The sequence below is a fragment of the Morone saxatilis genome, unplaced genomic scaffold (genome assembly GCF_004916995.1).
Source record: "Morone saxatilis isolate NCDOM2014 unplaced genomic scaffold, NCSU_SB_2.0 Contig21, whole genome shotgun sequence".
Taxonomy (NCBI): Eukaryota; Metazoa; Chordata; class Actinopteri; family Moronidae; genus Morone; species Morone saxatilis.
The window spans coordinates 18,621,927-18,644,706 of NW_023339774.1; the positions used below are offsets into that span (position 1 = coordinate 18,621,927).

Below are 22,780 nucleotides of genomic sequence, written 5' to 3' on the forward strand. Positions count from 1 at the left end.
AATGGGCCTTGTCGGCCACCCGCATTTTACTGTGCTGTAAAAATAATGAAAGTCATATTGCGCTGCGGTTTCAAATCTGCAGGCAAACGGCACAAGTTTGAAGGAGGTCCTGAGATGTTTTCTAAATTGCTATGAATTTTCAATTTTCGACGTTTTTGGGAAAGCTGTTTGGAGTGCGCGTGTTTTTTTGGAGCGCAGCCGACAGTTGATTTAGGGGATTTGAGCAAGTGTTGGGGGATATAAGATATTTTTAGTTTTCGAGTCAATATTTACCGAGCTGACTACAGTGACATGTCACGTCTCATCCAAATAAGAAGTAGATTAACTCCAGTTGAAACAGTTCAACTTCTGGCTGCTGAGGTTCTGTGTGTGATTCACACAGCAACGCACCAACCAGCCCATCATACAAAACACCGTCCTGTGTTAAAGGTGTAGCCCCTTTGCTTCCACGGTAAATATTTGCTTTTCAATCTACACTTCTATCATTTTGAGAGCAGACTTTTTTTTTTAGAGGAGCTGTCCTGCAAGGTATCACTAAAAAGTTTGAATCTAATAAATAAATAAACGTTTCCCTAAAAGCTCATAATTCAATCACAAGTGGGCTAAATTAATACATCATTTAAATAAATCAAATAATTTATAGTTTATATATAATTCATAAACATAAATCGTTGATGTCTTTTTTTATATTCATGTGTTCACTGTTTATGCTCCGGTTAACACTGGCTGTAGAATATAATTAGGCTATGTAATGCTGTATATAGTCTGTGCTGCATCTTTACAGACATTATCATTTTGCATAATTTATTATTGATTTTCTGAAATGTGCGTGTCCAATTAAGACTGCCATCCATAGACCATTACTTCATAAAAGAGAAAACAGCAATTAGTTAATAATTAATTATTAATAAAGCTTGCTTTAGGGAAGGCGACTTTACTTGTGTGGCATCTTTCAACAACATTCTAACGTGCTGTACAGTGATACATGAAAAAAGTAAAATACGCATACAATTAAGAGTTAACAAAAGTAAACAAAAATGGAAAATGAAAATAAGCAGAAGTTGAATAAAACAGGAGAATAGAAGTTAGGGCGCACGCAGCCGCAGTGCGGTGCAGGATGGACAGTCCCACATTTAATCCAATAAACCGAGAGATGACTGGAATGTTTAAGCCTTGATTTAAAATAACTCATGTTTTATTTATTGCCAACCACATATTTATTTTATTCATTTTTTGTAATTATTATGATATATTATACTGTAGGCAGTAAAACCACCTGACATGACCCGGTGAGTGAAGGTGTATTGATTTCCTCAGTGTTTCTGCCCCCGTGTGGTGCAGTGACTCTTGTGTTTATCCTACAGACACAACCAACTTCCTCAGTAAACTACACTTACTTGGATGATCCTGCAGGAAAAATCAAAACCACAGTGTAGAAACACTACAAGTAGTGTTACAAGCCATACAAGTCATGCATTCCAAATTTTACTTAAGTAAAAGTACAAAAGTATCAGGATCAAACTATAGCCAAAAGTAAAAGTACTCATCACGCAGATTTCAGAATAATGTTACTGAGTTATGATTACTGATGCATGTGTTCATCACTTTATTGTTGCAGCTGGTAAAGGTGGAGGTAGCTTGTGAATTCCCCCCTGTGATCAATGTAGTCCTAACTTATAAAAATACATCATATTTTATTTGTTGATTCGATTTTGTATTTATAATGCAAAATAACAAAAGTTATTACATACATGTAGTTGAGTAAAAAGTGCAATATTTGCCTCTGAAGTGTAATGGAGTTGAAGTATAAAGTAGCAGAATATGTAAATACTCAAGTAAAGTGCAAGTATCGCAATATTGTACTTAAGTTAAGACCTAAGTCCACCACTAGTAGTAATTTTAGTATAGTATAGTATGTTCATTGCCATTCTAAACTCACATTAAGGTGATCATCCTTTGACTTTTCATATCTTTAAACACAACAAACAGTATGAGAAATGCTGACAATATGGAAACAATTACAACTAAATGTTAAATGACCGTTATGACTTTTTCCACTTTTGATGTTAATTTTCTTCCAGCATAAAAAAAATAAAAAATTCAAAGTATCTCTGCTAAATTCTCCCCATGTTTGTTTCAGGCTATAGTCTACATTTCCTCTGCCAACATTTAATGGGCATGTACAGTGGTTTGTGCAGCTATTGAGAGACAACAAGCACTGGATAAATGTGTGTGTTTTTTATGCTGAATATAAATTTAGTATCTCTTCCAAAACCTTAGAGCCCTCAGATAGAGCTGAGTTTGTCCATAAATCTCCATTTTAATGAGGTTTTCTTCCAGGGAGCCTCATCTTTGTGGATTTTGTGACTTCATACATAATTATTGTGGTAACTCTACATGATAACAGCTGTGAGAGGAAAGTGAAGCCTAGCTAAGTTTCTTTTGCCTTGCTTTGGAATGAAATACCAGGGAAGTTTTGTTCTGCAGGACATGAAATCACTTTGACATATCATCTTTGAACATATCAACAAGAAAGACATTAAATTCCTAACACGTTTCAGGGGGCGTTTACGTCAGATTGCGTTTGCTGAAGGAAGGATAGATGTCTTCATATGCAGGTGGATGTGAGCAGGTAGAGCTGCTGTCATCACCACGTCCTCTTTCACCCTCCGCCTTCTCAATCCTGCAAGGAATCAAACATGCCTCAAGCAGACTGGATTTAAAAGAGGAGTTGCATGGCTGATATCCAAATGTTTACAGGGCCAATTGGTTCTGCTTAAAGCAAATGTTAGGAAGCCGATTGCCCTTTAAAAGAAAACACTAAGGTTGAGCAATTCTTCTCTCTGGCATTAACCACTGGAAACATACTGAAACAGGTCAGAAGTTGTGACAACATAAGTGAGAGCTGGTGAGCAGAGCATGTGTTCATATGATCGGGGCAGCAGTTTATAGTTATCCTAGGTTAACTGTATTATTCCTGCTGTCTGTTTTTATTAAAGTGAATTACTTTCCTGGAAACCTGCTGGGAGTAATCGTCTAAAAACAATAAAAGAAAGTGAAAACTTGTAACTTTCCACTAATGGCATGCAGCTTTGTGTTTAGCAGGATGTCTGTCCAAGGATATTTGATTGGATTTCAAATAAATGAGATCCTGCAATTAGTGGAAAGAAACTTTTTTTTATGACAATACATAATGTTATGTTTCCCTCAGCACTCAGGAACAGGTGGGAAAATATGATGGACCAAGAATTCACGCCACAACTAGCTTTTCTTTCACAAATCACATATACACTGCGAAATTTATTTGATATGACGTTATACTGTTGATTCTGGCCGTCGTTTGATGATACGGCTGAGCTAGAAAGACTGCAGTGAACGTCAACACAGCAAATGGTGATTAAATGAGAAGATGGGGAGCTATTCTGGTCTTAATTGTCCCCATTTCATTGACGCAAGGCTTATTTTGTTTTATGAAAAGCAAAAAAAATGCTCTCTTTTCAACATTTTTCCCTCCAGTTTTATTTTGTTACTTTTTCAGAGTAGCAATAACCAGAACTTATGTGACACATCAGTCAAAGTACAGTAATTTATGGGAATCAATACCAGTGTGTTGACTATTACAGAGAGATTAATTGCACCATAATTGGCTGAGAAAGTATTGACGGCCAAAAACACATTGGGCCAAGTGGAAAGTGATCTTGTGGCCAATAAGAAATGAACTCTGGCACACTGTGTCTGTTTTAATGAGCAGTGTAAGAAGCTGTGAGGTTTTAACACACTCAGATCTCATTTAAGATTAACTATCTACCTCTGCCGGTTTTATTTGCGCGAGTGTCTGCATGTTGCATGCTGGGTAAAAAGCGAAACTCAGCCTCACTGGGATCTAGTGCCTATGGCCTGTGTTTTGTGATGCAACTGCAGTACCAGTGTTTTGTAAAACCACATGTTCATCATAATAACATATTTAAGTATTGTTAAGTTATGTTAAGTAATTCCATCATTGTTTATTAGAGGTTTGTGCTTCAAAGGTTTGTGCTTCTAGTCATGTAAGCGCTGTGTTGGAAGAAGTACACCAATCTTTTACTAAAGCAAAAGCAGTGTACACTATGAAAGTAAAAGTCCTGAACTCAAAATGTTAAAAGTATAAAAGTATTAGTATAAAAAGATACTTTATGTACAAAAAGTAAAAGTTCTTATTATGGAGAATTGCCCTTTTTAGAATAATAGGATTATTATTAATGCATTAATATGTGCATCGCTTTAATGTTGCAGCTAATAAAGATGGAGATGGAGCTACCTACCTGCTTCTTCTGTGGTCTATTTCTGTGCTGTGAGTTGAGCTGTCTTCCGCTATAAAAGCTGCACCAGCCACACATGACACAGCGTCACATGGACGAATGGTAGAATCAACGGCATTCACGGACCTGCCAGGCTGGAATTCAATGGCCTGGCATATTTCCTGGGTTCTTACATTATACACAGGTGGAATACACAGCATGGTTGTGGCACCCTGTAACATGATCGGCTGATTTATGCCACTTAATGTAAAAGAATGTCCCGTTGAGGTTTGCTCCACAGGCATTACCAGCACTTCATCCCGCCGTCTGCATGGCCAGCAGGAGATAATCCTAAACTTGCAGACACTGGTGAGTATAAAAGTGCCTCCGACGGAGATCAGGATGGGGCCCAGCAGTTGGATCCACTCAACAGTGGGGTTGGCTAGGTAGTGTTGCCAGCTCATGGCGGTGAAAGTGATACCCACAAGGGTTAGGAACAATCCAGAGAACAGCAGGGCGGCTCCAGTCTTCTCGCTATCCAGCAAACTGTCTGACTGACGAGGGTGTCGAGCAGGTGTAACCATCTGTGTTGGGTCATAAGGTGGCCCACTGAGGCCTGCTGTAGGATTTCTAGCACTGTTGTTCTCCATTACAGGCCTTTGCACTACCACGTTAATCCAGAAACCTTGGGGTCCTTGATGGCAGATGAGTCCCCTAGGTGTCACATGTGTGTAACGGAGCCACACTGCCTTTCACAGTAAACAGTAAGTCAAACTGAATGGACACTTAGTAACTCTGAAGACACTTACCAGCCAAGATGAGTTATAGATTAACCTGTACTTGAATTTTGTTGGCCATAAGAATGTAGTGTACCAAAATCAGTCACCATGTTTAGATAATAACTTCTCTTTCACAGCATGTGTGAATGAACTCATGTGGACAACAAAATTACTGTTGAATCATGACAGTGTGCACAAAGTAGTGCTGGGTTGGTGAATTAGGGCAGATTAAGGGAGATAAGTCTTTCTGGACAAATATTGGAACAATTTTAATGTGACAAACTAAATCACTAAATGAATCTACTAAATAAGATATGCAGCATGTAGCAAATGATTGAACTGTATTTACGAAAGACCCTATAAAGTTAATATTTTAGTCAGGTATGAGACATGTCACCAGTCCCCAGAGAGCATACCGTGAGGTACTAAGACCATGAAAGAAGATTTGGTATGTTTAATGTCAAGAAAAGGAGATTCCTGCACGCATAGAATGTGATCCGAAATCCACCTTGTCACATGTCATTTCACACAGACACGTTTCCCATCTGCGCTGTTATGCATAACTTATTAGCGACAGCTCATGCTGCAATAGTTGAACAATCAGCCTAGCATGTTAGGTGAAAGGACTTAAAAACACATCACGCTATACTTGTTACAGTCAGGGGCTAAATGAGCTGCACACAAAGTAAAACCCACACGTAACATGCAGGCATCCAACTCAAAGAGCCTCGGCACTTCACCACCAGTGTCTGCTAAAGCTGACTCTTCCCTCACCGTATGGCATTCCTTACTCTCCATCGGATTCATTCTCCTTTTATGGTTGTGTGACAAAGCGGAATTTCTATTGGGCTTGCTAATCTAATCCTCCTCTATAGTATCATTTAGTAGTTGTCAGTGTGTCTCCTTCATAGGCAGCTAGACACAGCTAGACGTGTGTGTGCACCCCACAGTAAAAAACACCTATGTTCATACATTTTTAATTCTGAATGCAAACACAGTGACATGCAAACATGTTTTTCAGTTGAATTTCATAGCAGTCTGCACTTCTCCCAGCGGACAGCTTGCATTTGCCTACATAAAAGCACATCCGCACTGCATTGCATGCCAATCGGAAAGAAGGATCATGAGCAGCTTATGGCAAAGCAAAACAAAAGGTCTTCAGAGGGAAACAACCGACTATCAAACACACAATGCCAGTGGCTGATCAAAACTAACCTGTGTGTGCCTGTGTCCTTGAATGTGTGTGTGTGTCTGTCTGTCTTTATGTTTACCATAGCCTCAGCTCATTTCACTTGGCACTAATGAACAAAAGGACAGAGAATCCATATGAGTGCAGTGTTTAAAGAACCCCCCAGAATTGAAGCTGCACAGATTCTTTCAATTAACAAACTCCAAATATTTATGGACTGAACATTTCCTCTCTGGAAGGAAGGAGAGTTCTGTGTGTGTGTCTCCTGTTGACTCACACTGGGTTGTATTGATCCCCTGGGCTCATGCTTCATTGCACTTGAGCTCTGGCACCATCCTTCAAAAGCACATCTGTCCAACATCTATAAGGTATACCGTCTTTTTAAATCGGAAATCGTCACAAAGTAGCTACGTGTCAAATACCCAGTACATGAGGCTGGGTGACCACTGTTCAGCATAAAACACTGATGCCACTACACAGATGATGTCCATTAAAGGATAAGATTCTGACTTGGAGAATCCTAACTCCACCCTCCATTTCCTTCATGCACCAAGGGAATAAAACACATTGTGCCCCCAGATTCACCCCTATTTTTACCTGGCGGAGTCTGAAGCTTAGTTGTGTAGAAAGGTGAAAGTCCTTGTCACTCTCCTTCTGTGTGAATGCTGTTCTTGTTCTTTCCTTGGTAGAGAGGAAGCCATGTCCTACCTGTTTCAGTACCTGGAACCTGCTCAATATTCAATGGGATGTATATTCTTTATATATATTTATAATCTATCTACCTAAAATAATCCTAATGTTCCATATTGTAATTTTACTATTATATATATCAATGAAGGCTTATTTAACTTGCAATCTATTGCATGTCTGTCTGTCTGTCTGTGCCAAAGAAGGGACCCCTTCTCTGTTGCTCTTCCCGAGGTTTCTTCCTGCTTGCCCTATTAAAGGTTTTTTCTCCTTTATCCAAATCGATGGTTTAAGGATAGAGGATGTTATATGCTAAACAGATTGTTAAGCCCTTTTAAGCAAATGTGTGATTTGTGATATTGGGCTATATGAAGAAAATCAATGACTTGACTTGAAAACAGTCAAGATGATAATAGTCTATTATCCTTGAATTATATCTGCAGAGAAGCAATACAATTTCAATGGCAGATTCTGCTGGGCCAATAAAGAAGGCCCAAAAGATCACTGTAGGAATTAAGACGTGACCATTTCTCAGTCACCCCCTCCCCCAAACACACACTCACACACACACATGCTTACCATGACAAATAGCCTGTGACGTGCCTCTGTGAACATGGCACGGAAGGGTCCACTCCCTCTCCCCAGGGCTGATAAGGCGGCAGAGTCTGCCAGTGGACGGGATTCTGGAGTGTCTCCTCACTGGATTTGACTTCCAGTGAAACATTTCACCTTTCTAGCAGCGGTCAGGAAAACTCCTACACGGAAATCACAACAGTAGCATTTCTGTTTCTGTATTTTTGCAGTTGCCAGGTAACTGCAATACAATTATTGCAGCTTATCATCTTTGTCTAACCTTTAGGCTTTATATCACCTGACTCTTGACCGTGTCTTGAATGTGCAAAAGAAGTAGAGAGGTGAAGGGATACACAACTTGTCCCCCTGAAACTAGCCTGATTTAATTACTTTCAGAAGTCAAATGTATTTTTGAAATACAAATTAATGGTTGTGTTACACTTGAGCGAGATAACAAATATTTTTCCATCCTTGTTACCCAGCAGCTGCAAAGAATTTATGGACGTGTGCGTCTGCCTCTCAAACTCAAGGCTTCTGATGACTTACTAAAACACAAATCGATGAAGAGACAGTCCTCAGCTCTTCTGGTGCTTTGCCTAGATTTTAGGTAAGGTGACCAGATGTTTGACCGGGCACTCTCAGTTTATTGTTACTCTATTGACTTAAAAAGCTGACGTGTCCATAAGACAGTCACTGAGTCATAGCTAAAGAATGAGCAGAGCTTACAACATCAGCTGGTAATTCATGTTCTTTTTCATTGTATTATTTTGACAATACAGCAAAGCAAGAGCCAGTGTGCTGGGATGTGAGTTTGAAAATGTATTTACCGATTGTCACTATCAAATATTTTATTTAAAACATGTATGTGATTGATTGATTGTGAAGCTGATGATCTGCCAGTGTCGGCCAGATAACAGCAGTTTGTCTAAGTCCTTTCGCAGTTGTAAATTCCCTGTCAGTTTTGTTAACAGTGAATTGTGTTCATATTTGTATTGCCAGGGGGAAACAGTTGACAGAGTTCTGCTTGCTGAGTGGAAAATGTGACAGATGCCTTTGGATGTGAGTTTGACATGTTCAGGGTTTGAGTTATTCTAAAAAGGTCTTCTGGGTTTTGGAGTGAACAAGAGGAGCAGAGGAAAAGAATCCATATTAATGCAATAAACTTACACCATCCTTGTTTGTTCAGATGTTTTTTCTCGTGGTGAAGAGGGAGATCAAATGGGCACATCAATTATAAATTGTCCATAAATGTTACTGATGTAGGGCTTGCTCTCTGGATTGTAGAATAACTCAACTCTATGGCTCCAGTGGGCCTTTGGACAAACATAACTGTGATGGTGGACAACAAAGACTAAATGCTCCCTCGGCTCCGACTGTTTCACAGACCTGATTTTGACGTTGAGACGTTCTCTCTCAATCAGCACCAGATTCAACCAGAACCCATAGTTCCCTGTTTTTAAATAGCACGTATTTACTTTAATGCAAAGAGTTAGATGAGAAGGTTGAGCCCATTCAGCAGGTGGTTAGGTTCGTTAGCATGAAGGCTAGAAACAGGGGGAAACAGCTAGCTAAAAGGTAACCAAATCAGATTACCTGCACCTCTAAAGCTCCCTAATTAAAATGCTAGCCTATATCTTGTACAAAACAACACTTTTTTGGACAGAGCCAGGCTAGCCCTTTCTCCAGTCTTAATGGTAAGCTAAACTCACAAACTTCTGTCTGTCGCTTTATATTTAGCATACAGACAGGTTATGTGCGGGACTATTTCTTGGCTGGCTCCACTGCTCCAGGCCAAGAAATAGTCCTGCACATAACCCCATGTAAAACCACAACTTGTCGTTTTACGCTTTTGTTTTTGCACAAAAATAAAACATGTAAATTGGTAAACTTTAGATGTGCTTTTAGGTGGATAATGTTACCCTTGTACAGAGTCGAGTTAGCTGTTTACTAAACTAACAGCCTGTAGATTCATATTTAGCATACAAATGAGAGTGGTATCAAAGCAAATAAGCAAAAAAAAAGCAAATAAGCATAGTTCCCAAAATGTCGAAGTATTCCTTTAAACTCTCTCAACACACATTTCTCTTTATTATCTTGCTACCTATACAGCCCACACTCCAACTCAGTGATCCTCTCAAGTTGTATAAAATGTCTGGCCACACACAAGAGTCTACATATGGACCAACACAGTTTTTGGATATGACTTCAGCTCACATATCTCACTTTGGCCTTTCAGAGAATAACATTATACACAAGAGACCCTAAGATCTCTTCCTCTTCGTCTGAGTGAGGCAGACAGGGAAAAGTAGAGTCAACACTGATGGCTCACACATGTGGCTGTGAAAAGGCAGCTCAGACTTTGTATTTCAAACAGCAAGGAGGAGGTCTTCAGGCAGTGGGACACAAGGCATGACTGAGTGTGTAAATATGCACAAGGTGTTGATGTAGTGCTGAGCGTATACGCACAGTCATGCATACATCCTCCTAAGCAAAACGCTGCATGAGGTTCTCGCCGTGCAAACATTATATCAGTAACACATGTGTGGTGGTGTCTTCAAGCTTTGTTTTCATCCTGCACGTCGATAGAGGGTTTAATACAGACCTTTTTACACGGATTGTAGTCATAAAAAAACACTGACAATAGATTTGCTGTTTTTATCTTGTAGTATTGCAACTTCAGATTTTTCAGTCCACAACATTTAATCAGTAATGTCTGTATATTTTGAGGGGATTTAGAGGGCTTTAAAGGTCCAGTTCACCCCAAGACGGAAATGCTTTTTTTTCTCTATCCCTGATGTGTCCATTCAGGTCATTTCAGTGTGATTTTCGAATGTTTCAACCTTTCCAGTGAGCACAAATTCTGCAAAAGTACATCTGCCATCTGTCTCGACACAAAAGGAATACAGTTCAAACAAGCTGTGATGATTAGAGCGTGGAGACATTTTAGTTTGAGAGATGTTACTGCTGAGTCTTTCAAATGAAATTTGTGTTGCTTTGTCTGACATTGTAGAGGTGAACTCCATACAATTATCTCTAAAACTCATGTAATCACACAGAAACTGACTAAATGGAGAAATATTGTAGCTTTAGAGAAAAATACAATACGTTTTATTGCCCTTTGAGTGACCTGTCGAACATGTCATCGTGACTTATTGATTGGACTTATTGTGCTTCCCATGACGACTTGAGAATGCAGAGGTGCTACTCAGGTGGACATTATGGCCTCTGTAAGAGCTTTTCACCTGCCTCATGTATGAGGAAAACTGCTCTCCTATTTTCACAGGTCCATCTTTAAGCTCAAGCATCAGCATTATTTGCTTATTTTTAAACAGCTTTCATATTTGTTTATGCAATCCATCCCATAATTATCATGCATTTCAGCCTGGATCAAAGTGGCAGACTGACCAAATGACTGACGTTTTCAATAAGGCTAAAAAAAAAAAATAATCACACAGAACGCACTTAGTCATTTTAATATATTTGTATATATTCATATATTACACATTTAATACAGGCACAATGAGAAATCATAAAGTAGAGACACAAAGTGGCTGAGATATTGGTAAAAATTTACAATTTATGAGAATCATTTACACAGTTTTTGCTCTCTTTAAACTCTGTTTAATACAACATATAAAGAAAGAAAGAATGTGAAAGTGACTGCAAAAAGGAGCCTTGTAAGTTTATTTTGAAGGTTTTGTAGGGACAGCAAGAACCAGCTTGCTAATACAGAATACAATTACATCTGTGTACTCTTTTTTTTTTTTTTTCCTCTATTCGGCTCATCTGACCAAAACCACTGATATAATTAAGAGGCAAGACTGTACAAATGTGTGGTGCTACAATTTTAGGATTTTATGTAAACTCATTTGTTTCAGCTACCTTCAAACATTTGGCTGATTACAATTCAGAAATACAAAATTTAATTTCAACAGACATGACTTAAATGGACATTTCCATCATCTATTTAAGATGTCTGCATCTAAATTATTAATAAAGGCTTGAGTCTTACACCAGGTACTGTACTACCGTATGAATCATATAAAACATTAAAAACTGGTCATTACACATAATCACTGTGGCCAGATATGATGAGTTAAATAAAAAAATGATCAGTTTCCAAGAGAGAGATCAGATGAATCAAGTATGGATATGAGTTTAAATCACCTGCAGTCACTGTCAGTTAAAAACTAAAATGAGCCATGTTTTATAGCACAGCGGACAGTAAACAGTAAGCCTGATGTGAAAAGTTATTTCCTAAAGTCCTATCTGCGAGGTCATTTGGCCAAATGATGCACAGTGTATGACACTCCTGCCCTAAAACGTTTCATCAGTTCTCAATCACAGCTTCCAGCAACTAATTGCATCTCCAGACATGTCCCATACCAACACATTAACCAATTTGAGGACCATTACATGGTTGAGGTCAATGATAAACATCCTACACAACATAAACATACTCCATCAAGAAGTACACCAGCATCTACAGCAGCAGCCTTCATAAGTAAAAGACAAGAATGAAACACCAAGAGTCAAACGTGGCAATTTCCCATCCATCCACCAAACCATCTATTTTCTGTACCCACTTGTGCTGTTTAGTAGTTGCAAGAGGATAAAGCTTTTCCCAGCAAGCAACGGGTGAGAGGCAGGACAAGTCAGTAATCTATCACAGGGCAATGGCAGTACTGTGTCACAATATCTAACCACAGTCAACAACAGTGGATTACTCAGTGTCGAGTAGTTGTGATAAGGCATTTCGATCATTAATTTGGCCTTAGTGTGCTACTGCTCACTTACATCGTCTACTGCACAGTGAGTGTATGAGAGGTGAAGGTCAATTGACGAGCACTGAATAGAAAAAGACGAGATATAAAAAGAGTTAAATGATCAAACTCAAATCACAGGAGGCAGACATTACTGGAAGACAGTTGGGTTTTAAAAACAGTTTCCCTTCAACATCCAAATAAAGGATTAAAAAAAAACATAACACAACTGGCACATTGTTGGTGCTATTCTCATTAACTGTGCTGTAGTATACAAAAAATATTAGAGAAAAGTTAAGATTCAGGCACATTTCTCCATTAAGAGGGCACAAGTGTGATTTAAAAAGAAAACACTGCCAGTTTTTTAAAAAAGGCTGCAAGTTAAATTTGGGGTCATGTCCCTTGATATTTTTTTTAAAGCATCTAACATTTGACAAAATGTTTTACAGTCAAGGTCGCTGATATTTTTTATGAAGAATAAAAATTAAGGGCTTAAAAATGTAAAAAAGACATGACTGAAAGGGGGATTTACAAGGAAAGAAATTCTAAAAAGACCACACTGATCACAGACCCCATTAGGGGTGATTGATTAAAAACTCCATGCATTTTACCACAGAGAAACGTAGCTTAAATCTGGAAAACCCAAATCTGGGTAAAACATTGACATTGGTTGCCTACTGATCCACAGTATAAGAGGAGGCACTGAGGTCAGATTCTTTTTTTGCATTAGTTTGAAAGCGTGTTATTATAAATGTCAAGCTTGTGCCACGAGTGTGTGAGTACAGATTCTACCTTCATTGCTTCATTGCACATGATCAAAAAAGACAAATGGTGAGGAGGAGGAGGAAAAGAGAAAAATCAGTAAAGAAAGCTGATTCGAGAGTTGAGTCAGAGCTGGTCGAGCAGAATATTCAGTGTTAATATTTACAGTTCTGAGGGAGAAACCTTTTCTTCTCTTCCACGCAGAATTCATGATTTTGTTTTAAATTCCTTATAGGCTCTTGAAAAATTAATATAAGAGGAAAAAGAGCATCTGAAAGATTGTTAGTGCACTTTTTTTTTCTTTTTTTTTTTATGATTTCAAATACAATATAGATTTATATCTAATCCATAAATTGTTTCTGACTATACAAAAGTGAATTGATCAGAAAGCATTATTAAACTTCATATCTACACATTTCCTGAAAGCTCATCTTCTTTTTCTTTTATTTGTTTTTTTTTTAACAGTGTTCAATACTCAGTGCTGTTTTATTGTAGTGAGATTCTCGCTTCCCGGGCAAAAGCCTGACTGTGCACAGATGATTCCAGAGGTTCAGGAAGCCTCGCGAAGTTGCCAACTTTTGTGTCAAGCGAGATTTTTTTTCTTTTTCTTGAGAACCAGAGTGGTGAGTCACATCAGCAATCTGCCATATAACGTCCTAAAGAAGATCAAAAGACGTGCAGTTTGAGTTGTTGATGCATTAAACATACGAGTATCAGGTATGAATGGACAATCAAGCGTACTACATACCTGTGGCAAATCTCTTCTTGTTGAGAGAAAGTCTGTATCCGGTCCCCTGCAGCTCCATGTCCACTCCTGACAGGGTGCTCCCCTCACTCATAAACTGCACTGCCAGAGTGGAGGGGTTCGATGGACCGCTCGACAGTTCAAACTTGGCCCGCAGGGACCCGGACCCTGGGAGGGGGCGTCAAACACAAACAAATACACTTACTTTCCAGCAACTGATCCAGCTCTCTCCCTCACCGTACACATTCTCTACAGGGAGGATTTAGAACAAGCTGCCTCTTATTGCAAACAAAGAAGAAAAACATGATTTACCTTCATTTTCAGACTTTTCAGAGATGTCACTCAGCTTCCACAGACACTTATTCTGCTCTGAATTCCTAAAATGACAGAAAGAAATAACACCTTAAAGTGCTGCTTTTGAATTAAGATAGAAATGTTTTCAGAGCCTTTTAGATCTCCTGCTGATATAACAAGCGCCACAACTTACCAGATGGAGTTGGGCAGAGACTGCATGTTGGTGACTCCTCCGTCAACAGGCACTAAGATCTGTACGTTCGTGAGAGGACCGGGGGAGACCATGGAGTCCGGGTTGTATCGGTAGTCTACCCGCAGGTCTGCTGTACTCGGTGTGCACTTCCAGTATACGGCAAGGTTGAGCGGGGTGGAATGGATCCCATCAGACAGCACCTGAACACAGCAATACAGTGTAATTGTAAAACTTATGATATAAATATGAGCAAAGCTGCTTTGAGTTTGAGTTTTAATATTCGTAATATCCTCTGCTGCAGTGAGACTGTATAAGACCATGTTTGATGTGTAATACAGAAGTCTGAATATCAACTTAGAAGGTCAGTTAGAATGTTATAATTTTGGCAAATTTTGGTTTTAGTTGGTTTGCTGAAAGGACAGATTCAAGATAAAAACAAAACCAATGTTCTTTCAAAATGTCCTGGAAAACTCAAAGGGAGAAACCAGGACAAGGACTTTTCTTCTCCCATAAACAAAAAAGTTGTTTGTTGATCTGACCTAGTCAATTCATGGATTGTTTGTTTTACACCTCGACAAGCGTATATTTCATTATATTTCTAGATTTCTTGATCCACTACAAATAAACTAAAACTTTATTAGTCAGGAGAACTGAATAAAGTAGGGTTTTATAGTTTCTCTTTAACTTTCGAACATGGCAAGAAGCACATTTCACATTATAAAGTACATTCTGCTTATATTTCTGCTCACTCAACAACACTCATGTTCCTTTTTGCTATTTTCTCAGACTTGTCTGGACGGTGAAGCACTTAGGGAAATATGTTTTAAGAAAGCATTCTTTAACTACAGTTATTTTTTCTGGATAAGGTCTTAGGCTTGACGTTGGCTGACCGACCTGGTATTTTAGGATGTCCACATTATAGTAGGAAGCTGAAGGATTCTGATCTGAGGCTTTTCTGAGGTAGGACGTCAGCGCTTGCATGTTGAACCAGAAGTCCTTGGAATTTGAGTCATTCTGGGAAGGATCACTAGATAAAAGACAAAGAGTCAGAAAGATACACACAGACACACACACAAGGAATAATCAGAGGCTCAATTATTCATCGCTCTTCTTGGCTTTGTGTGTAAAGCTCCAATAGCTTGGAAAAAATGACCCTGTTATATCCAACCAGCTACTAAATCATGAATTCCATTTGATTCAATTAGTACAGCCGTGTGGTCTTGGGATAACTGAGAGGAACCAGAGCAAGACACATTAAAAAAAACAGAAAAAGATGTTATTTTTCTTTACTTTTTGAAAAAGGATATGAACTGTTCACATTTTAAAAAGTCACAGTTTTAAAATAGAACCAACAAATTGAGAGGCATTTTAAATCTTGCACTGCATGTGAGGTAAAAATATACATTAAACACCTTTGACTAAAGAGGTGAAAGATAAAATAATGTACGTTAAATGAAGCAGCTGTTGTGTGAAGTATGCTGTTCTTTGCTATTTTAGGGTGTGAAGTATTTCAGAAGAGACATGGGCTGTTGAGAACCTGGCTGTTAAAGTCTGGTGGAAAATACTTCCCTGACAGCTTAATGATAGGTTTATGTCAGATTACTAATTGAATTTCCTCTCACTGACGCAGACTAAATTTCCTTGATCCTCACTCGAATCATCGAGTCCAAATCCCTCTTTCACTTAACCACGAGTCTGACAAGTTATCAACTCATCAGCTCTGCGAAGTACTTCCCAAGCAATGCAAAGTGGCATTTTATTTTGTATTTTCACTGTTTTTTTCAGATCACCTCACCTGTATAGTAGCTGTTGGTTGGGTAGGATCTGCTCCAACCTGCTGATGTTCTTCAGTTTGAAGGTGAGCACGGCGGGGGAGGGGTTGGTGGTGAACACCTTGATGATGCCCACGGGGAACGACAAGGTCATGTCTCCTGTGATCTTCACAATGCACCTGTGGAATGTAGCCACATGAATATGAATGGCGTCTTAGATAGCATTTTAACCAATTAATCGAGAACTGTTTCTCAAAATATTTATCAAATGTCAGAAAACGTATCTTTGAAAGATGATCAAAATTATTGTTAATCTTTTGAACTTGAGTACCTGACTACAAAGTTTTTTTGGAGATATTGGGTCTAATTATGAATCGGTACATTATCCCACTACCGTAATCCGCTTTTTATATTAAGATCTAACAAAGACCCTTTTAGAGTAGATACATTGTCTTTAAATCCCATGTAAAACACATCTCTCCACCTTTCATAATATACATCTGTATGCTTCTATAGCCTGATACAGAACCAGTTTCTGAACAAGTCCTGGGGCGAGAGGAGTCTTCCTTCAGTTGCGGTCGGCCTGTGCTGTGGTGGTTAAGGCCCACAGCGGGTCTCAACCTCGCACTGTGTCTTTGCTGCATTGCTTATGAAATGTTCCATTTGCTAATCTCTGCAAAAATAAGCCTTTTGCACAGCAGCAATTTAGCAGCAGTTAACCAATAAAAGGCTGTATGTTTTCTCTGCCCCAGACTATAATCTGCCCCATGTAGGTTATCCACTCTGAAAGAATGGTGTCAGACTAATGCAAAACATTCCACACATGCACAGTGAGAGGGAGATACACTCTGCAAAATGCACAACCAAATGTCTACGGAGTATAGTGCACACTGGGCTAGGGACCAGCACAACACCATGTACTGTGTAACTTATAACGTCATATGTGTAGTTAAAGTTCAAATGTGAAAAATGTGAATGCGTGCATGTCCATATCGGGGCCTTTGAGCAGCAAGAGGTCATGTGAGACTCACTTAGTGGGATCAGCTCCTTTGAAGTAAGCATTAACCGACTCTGTGAAGGCCACGGCAATGGGCAAAGCATCTTGGGATGCCAGGGTCACAGGGCTGGGACCGCGAGACGTCCCTGAGAATGAGAAAGGCACAAAGTTTAAGGTCTGTTGACTCAGCTGCAGATCAGACTTCTGTAACGGCGGGCTCCAAAGCTCATGTCAGAATCAGCAAGGTTTGATCATGCAAAGATGCATTATATCATTTACAATACTAGTTTTATTGCATTTCACGAAGTCATTCATTCATACATTGCATATCAGTACATTCTGTTATTTTTCAAATAAACAGAAGTAAGGTACGTTTTTATAGTAAATCATGCTACAGCTGCTTTAGTTTTAATTTAAAACTATTAGACACACACAGCATATTAAAAATGTACCAGTCAAATCATTCACGACTTAATTATTCGACTAATTAAATCTTTATAATGTTAGGAGTTGATGCTGTTGACAGTAAGACAAATGTGAGGAAAAGGTGAATATGGAGAGCACACAGAACAGAAAAAAATGCAATCACTGCAAAGCAAAATATCCAGTTCAGTCCATCCAGCCCATCCTCCAGCAGACTGGTGTTAGTTTTAGTTAAATACAGAAGAAAGTCTTCTTGTATGAACTTCAACCATACCTGCTGGTGTTTCACACCGCTTCTCAAAGGTAGGCAGCTTCGCTATGAACACATCATCCTCTTTACGCCAAATTAAAAGGCATAAAGAAGAGAGGAGATAAACAAACCCAGAGAGCACAAATGTGAGGAGAGATGATGCTGAGCACAGTTGTAAGCCAGGTCCTAAATGATGATGGTGACAGGTGAGTCCTAAGCTGACAACTCTGATATGATTACACAGAGATGAGCTAACAGACCCTAATGATGACATTCTTAGCATCAGTGCAATGTATGCAGAGTAGAGACATTTGACTGTAAGCACCACAGAAAGGAGTGTCTCTAAGGGAAACAAGGCAGACTCACTTTGGCTTAGTAGAAAGAAAGGGGAGAGGGAGAGCAGCTCTGGATCTGGGGAGGAGAGGGGGGGAGCAAAGGTGTGCTCAGCTCCTGTGAGGAGAGGAGTCAGGGAAGGAAGGAAGTGAGGAAGGAGAGAGAGGAGTGAGAGAAGAGGAAAACAGGACATTGTGTTGCAGAGACAAAAGGTATGTGGCAGGTTGGTGAGGAGCTGAAGAAAAGGAGAATAAACAGTCAAAGAAAAGGGAGATGCTCTACAGACGGAGGAGGATGAGGGAGCTTACCAACAGTGGGGGTGTTGCCAGCGCTGAGTGAGGCATTCGAGGACAAGGAGGAGGAGCTCTCCGCCCGGGCGAGTGGTGCAGTAGGAGGAGGGCTGGCGTTAGATGTCTTGGGTGGGCTGAACGGCCGTACCTGAGTGACAGGAGTTGATCGATTGTAATACATCCTTTACAATGTCAGAATGGAATTTTAATAGCAATTAATGACGCACTTTTAGGGAATAATTACTCACAATCTCATTGATTCCTGTAAGTTTTCCAGTGGGGAGTTTGGGCCTGGAGGAGGGTCGTGGTGGCGGAACCAGGGCTCCAGCTGTAAGCGGGGTTGTTGGTCGGTTTGGTACTGGCACTACGTAGAGAAACAAATGTAAGTTTGAATGGTTAATGACAGTTAAACAGTATGGGACTCTGGCACAAACATTTACACACGTGCATGTGCTTCATTCAAGTAGATGCAAAACCATCATGCTTTAAGACCTCTGGTACAAAAACGATAATAGAAAAACATGTTTACAAACATGAAAATCATGAATGAATATCACAAAAAGAAACTCCAAGACGTTGCAAACCAGGCAGTGAGTTAGAAAAGCATTCTGTAAAATAAAATAATGAAAAAAAAAACAACAGGAAACATTAGAAAATTCAATTGTCAAGTCCAAATATAAAACAAATGCACAATATGAGAACATACAGTTAAAATAAAACAAAACTCCAAACCTCAGGCGTAAAACATGTCTCTAGCATCAGTAATAATGTTACCATTGAATATTTTGCTTGATGGAGCTGCTGCCATCGCCCTATCTGTAATCCCAGAGAAGACATCAGAGAAACAGGAGTTGCTGTCTTCTCTGCTGCCCACTGCTTTGCAGTAGGCGTCAGCAGAGTCATCAGAGAGGAAGCGACTTGACCTGCCGGAGCCAGACTGCGTCCTCTGGGGCTCATTTGCAGATGGCCCTGAGCCCTGACGGCGAGGTGGAGCGAGATTATCACTGAAGGCGATCCACTGGCTCTGGGACCAGGACACGGAAGAGAAGGCGTCGACGCTCTTTGGAGGGCTGGCAGCAGCCAGGCTTTTGATGGGGTCGACAGGCTCAGTCGGTAGGGTGATGGGGGCGCTCTGGGCCCTCGCTGGTACAGGCTTGAGTGCTTGAAAAGGGTTTTCTGGTGAGTCCCAGGGAGAGGATGTGGACGAGGATGTGGATTGTTGGCTTTCTGCCAGTGGAGGAGAGCGCTCCCGTTGAGGCACCGTCTCAGCTGAAGGGGGTGATGTGATTGACAGAAGCGATAAACATGACAAAAGTATAGAAGGTAACCCGATCGGACTTTTAGTACAAGAAAATCACAAAAGCAGCAGCACCTTATCATTATCTCAAAATGCTATAGGCATATATTGAAAAAAGCCAAGTCCATTACTACTCAATTTATTACTGACTACTAAAATAAAGAGAAATGTCAATAGGTAATAGCAATAAAGCATGTGTTTTCAATTCACACAGTCACACACACACACATAGCTCAGGATATAGCAGCAGCAGTTACATTTTATCTAAGCTTTGAAATATTACCGTTGGTAAAACTCCTTAATTAAACCTTATTAAATCTTTAGTTAATGACTGTTACACATTTTTCTTGTAACATGAACAATTACTATCTACTGTAGCTCACAGTAAGATTAAAACATATGTTAACTCTGTGTAACCATCGTTTTGGTGTCCTATCCTAACAGAAATATCAGCAATAAATGTGCAAAGCGATGACCCTGATTTTAGACACAATGAAGAATGCATGCGCTGTTTACATAAAGAAAAACTAAAATTGAACAGAAATACCAGGCACAACAGTAGTTGATGAATGCTTCAAGTTCTTTCTGTTAAATCACTGTCTGATAAACAGAGCACACACATTTTACCTGATGCCTCTGGCAGAAAGACGTCTGAGTCATTCATCAGAAAAGATGGAGATGGAGGGATTGAAAGGAAGATAGAGGCAAGGTCTAACAAGAGAAGTTCAAATAAATATATCAAACCAATAAAACATCAGGTAATTTAAATGCAGACAATGGCATTGTAACAAAACAAAAAGCAAACTAAAAAACAATACGTAAACCAGGGAAAAAAATAAAAAATAAAAAAATACACAAAATAAACAGAAATACAATATATGATATACAGTGATGAAAATGAAAAAATCCCCCAAAAAATTACAATCGCTGCTTCATTCAGTAAGTGTTTAATCTTTTTAATACCTCACAGCCTACACTTGTTTAATGTGTCATGTGTGCATTTCTGCTAATACTGCTACACTGTACACAGAGAGATTTAACAGGCTGTAAGCGGGGACTTGATTCCATTCACCATATCTTAATCAGGGCACTCTGTGATGCTCTTTTGACTTTTAAGCCGAGACCTTTGACAGTAATGAGACACTGTTTGACAACATATGTGCCAGTGGGCTTTATAGCCGACTCTCTGACCTCAACTAGGTGCCAATTAACTGTGGATTATGCTTAACCTAGGCAATGGGTCAGCGCTAATGTCACTCTGTTTAAACACTGGTGTAATGCATGTAAAGCCATGAGAGTCACACTATTAACACTGTGTGTTTCAAAAACCTTGAAAGTAAAACAAACACTAAAATGTTTCCTGGAGAACTGTGGAGACTTATTTAGGGAATATCTATATGAAACAAAAAGTAAGGCAGGAATAGCTCACATAAAGTATGTAATATAGAACTGCAAATACTTTAAAATATACAGATATTATGTAAGCATAGAGAAAAGGGCTAGATAGTTAAGAGCTGTACAAATCTGGAAAATGATTGAAAAGGTGAACTGGGGTAGAAGAAGGCTGCTATTTTAACTGCATAAAGTCAAATATTCTGTTGACCTTAGGGGTCAGTTCCTCCATCTGGGACTGCCCTGAGAGGAAAGGTTTCCAACTGAGCAGCTCAGAAAAAGAAAGAGAAGGAAGGGGAGAGACTACATAGTGCATAGAGAGACGGTAAGATGAAGGAACAGAAAGAGCAAAAAGGACTGGATCATTGGGTCGACCGAGTGAGTAAAAAACAGACTTCTTGTGTCAGATTTTCATGAAATCAAACTCCAGTTTTGAAACGATCTATGGTCTGTATAGAAATTCAATGTATTTATATTCTGTAATTGGGGGAGGGATTCACAGGAAATTATGCATACGTGTAATCCTGTGCATTTTATTTAACTCCCTTTACTCCTTGTCAGAGCTGTGTTAAGTTAACATTTCCTGCTGCTGCTGTGAAACAGTGAAGCAGTCATCAATGCGGTATATTGTCACTGCGGTAACTGATCATCATCAAAATATAAAACGAGACAGCAGTCATATTTTTTGCCAGTGGACCATTTTACATTTTTTTAAGGGGGAAATTTAACAATAAGGAACAGCCACAGTGAGCTGTTAGATGAAGAGTTGCAGGCTGCACACCCTCAACTTCTCAGCAAGACAACCAATTCCTTTTACTGCGCCTTGATGTTGTGTAAAAATCTCACGCCATGATAGGGCGAGGGCTTAAACAGAATGTGAGTTTGTTTGACTGCACTGTAAACAGATACACCTGTTGTTCTTCTGTTGTATCTTTGACAAAGTACCTGCTCAACAAGTGTTTGCCATATTTTCTGTTGCCACCAGTAACCATGGGTGTCGCCAAATCAACCAGGACTGAAATCTTAAGGATTAAAAAATTAGGCTTTACCTGTTGTTGATGACACAGAAAGAGAGGAGCCAGCTGCGAGAGTCGGGCTGAACGGGTCCAGAGACAGAAGGTCGTTGTTAGCCAGTCTGAAAGAGGACAGAGTGAGAGAGAGTCAAGTCAAAAACATGCACAAACACATACAAAACAGACCATTTACAAAGCATAGATAGTGTTAACATGGTGAAAGTGGTGGCAGTCCTGAGCACTTCATACATATACATACTCATATGATGTTGGCACTCTGGGTTTTGCCAGCTCATCACCTGCAGTGAAAGAAAAACAAACAGAAAATCAGGACCCACAGACCTGCACAGAGTGACGACAGAAAATATACTCTCAGAGAAACAGAAAAATTAAATAAAAACCCAACAAAGAGGTTTTCACCGGCTAGTATTTGAAGAGATTTGCCAAAAGTCATGTTTGAATTACATCACACCTTAAAACAGAAATACAACCTGAGGTTTTGACTCAACAAGTGAGAACCACCTATGCCATGAAAAGTCACAGAAATATACTTGATTCAGGTTAGATACAATATATTTTTTTTTATTTCTGCCTTACACAGTGAAACCTTAATATGTTACCCAAATACTGCAAAGGGTTAACTTCAAATGTGTTTTTAATGTGATGGTAACACTTTACAACAGGGGATGGAGTGATTTTGTAACTAAAAAAAAAAAAAGGTCAGGCATTGTTATTTTGTGCCCCTTTCTAA

General features: G+C 39.4%; 2 protein-coding genes across 7 annotated transcripts in view; both read right to left on the reverse strand.

Moving 5' to 3' along the window:
• Positions 1 to 1,774: 1,774 nt before the first annotated feature.
• tmem174 (transmembrane protein 174) lies at positions 1,775 to 5,027 on the reverse strand. Its single transcript, XM_035668434.1, has 2 exons — positions 4,302 to 5,027; positions 1,775 to 2,683 (listed from the first exon to the last, which is right to left on the reverse strand). Exons 1-2 carry the CDS (start codon positions 4,925 to 4,927, stop codon positions 2,569 to 2,571), a joined length of 741 nt encoding a protein of 246 aa, XP_035524327.1. The 5' UTR covers positions 4,928 to 5,027; the 3' UTR covers positions 1,775 to 2,568.
• Positions 5,028 to 10,961: 5,934 nt separating this feature from the next.
• The window catches only part of fcho2 (FCH and mu domain containing endocytic adaptor 2), a 40,803-nt gene continuing 28,984 nt past the window's right edge, over positions 10,962 to 22,780 (reverse strand). For 2 of the 6 annotated variants that reach the window (XM_035668436.1, XM_035668435.1), the window contains 15 exons: positions 22,289 to 22,328; positions 22,066 to 22,151; positions 20,252 to 20,335; positions 19,102 to 19,596; positions 18,576 to 18,691; positions 18,346 to 18,475; positions 18,071 to 18,154; positions 17,729 to 17,788; positions 17,066 to 17,177; positions 16,058 to 16,213; positions 15,157 to 15,289; positions 14,263 to 14,462; positions 14,088 to 14,152; positions 13,779 to 13,943; positions 10,962 to 13,686 (listed from right to left, as the gene is read on the reverse strand). In XM_035668436.1, the coding sequence (XP_035524329.1) occupies positions 13,664 to 13,686; positions 13,779 to 13,943; positions 14,088 to 14,152; positions 14,263 to 14,462; positions 15,157 to 15,289; positions 16,058 to 16,213; positions 17,066 to 17,177; positions 17,729 to 17,788; positions 18,071 to 18,154; positions 18,346 to 18,475; positions 18,576 to 18,691; positions 19,102 to 19,596; positions 20,252 to 20,335; positions 22,066 to 22,151; positions 22,289 to 22,328 (1,949 nt within the window). In that variant the 3' untranslated portion in view covers positions 10,962 to 13,663. The remainder of the gene's footprint in view (positions 13,687 to 13,778; positions 13,944 to 14,087; positions 14,153 to 14,262; positions 14,463 to 15,156; positions 15,290 to 16,057; positions 16,214 to 17,065; positions 17,178 to 17,728; positions 17,789 to 18,070; positions 18,155 to 18,345; positions 18,476 to 18,575; positions 18,692 to 19,101; positions 19,597 to 20,251; positions 20,336 to 22,065; positions 22,152 to 22,288; positions 22,329 to 22,780) is intronic. The other 4 variants (XM_035668437.1, XM_035668438.1, XM_035668440.1 and 1 more) reach the window with 4 other exon arrangements.

Excerpts from the sequence above, each read along its gene's own strand:
- tmem174 (XM_035668434.1), bottom strand. The coding sequence starts at position 4,927 with ATGGAGAACAACAGTGCTAGAAATCCTACAGCAGGCCTCAGTGGGCCA. Across the intron at positions 2,684-4,301 it reads ATAGACCACAGAAGAAGCAG|GATTGAGAAGGCGGAGGGTG; the intron begins GTAGGTAGCTCC and ends GATTCCTTGCAG.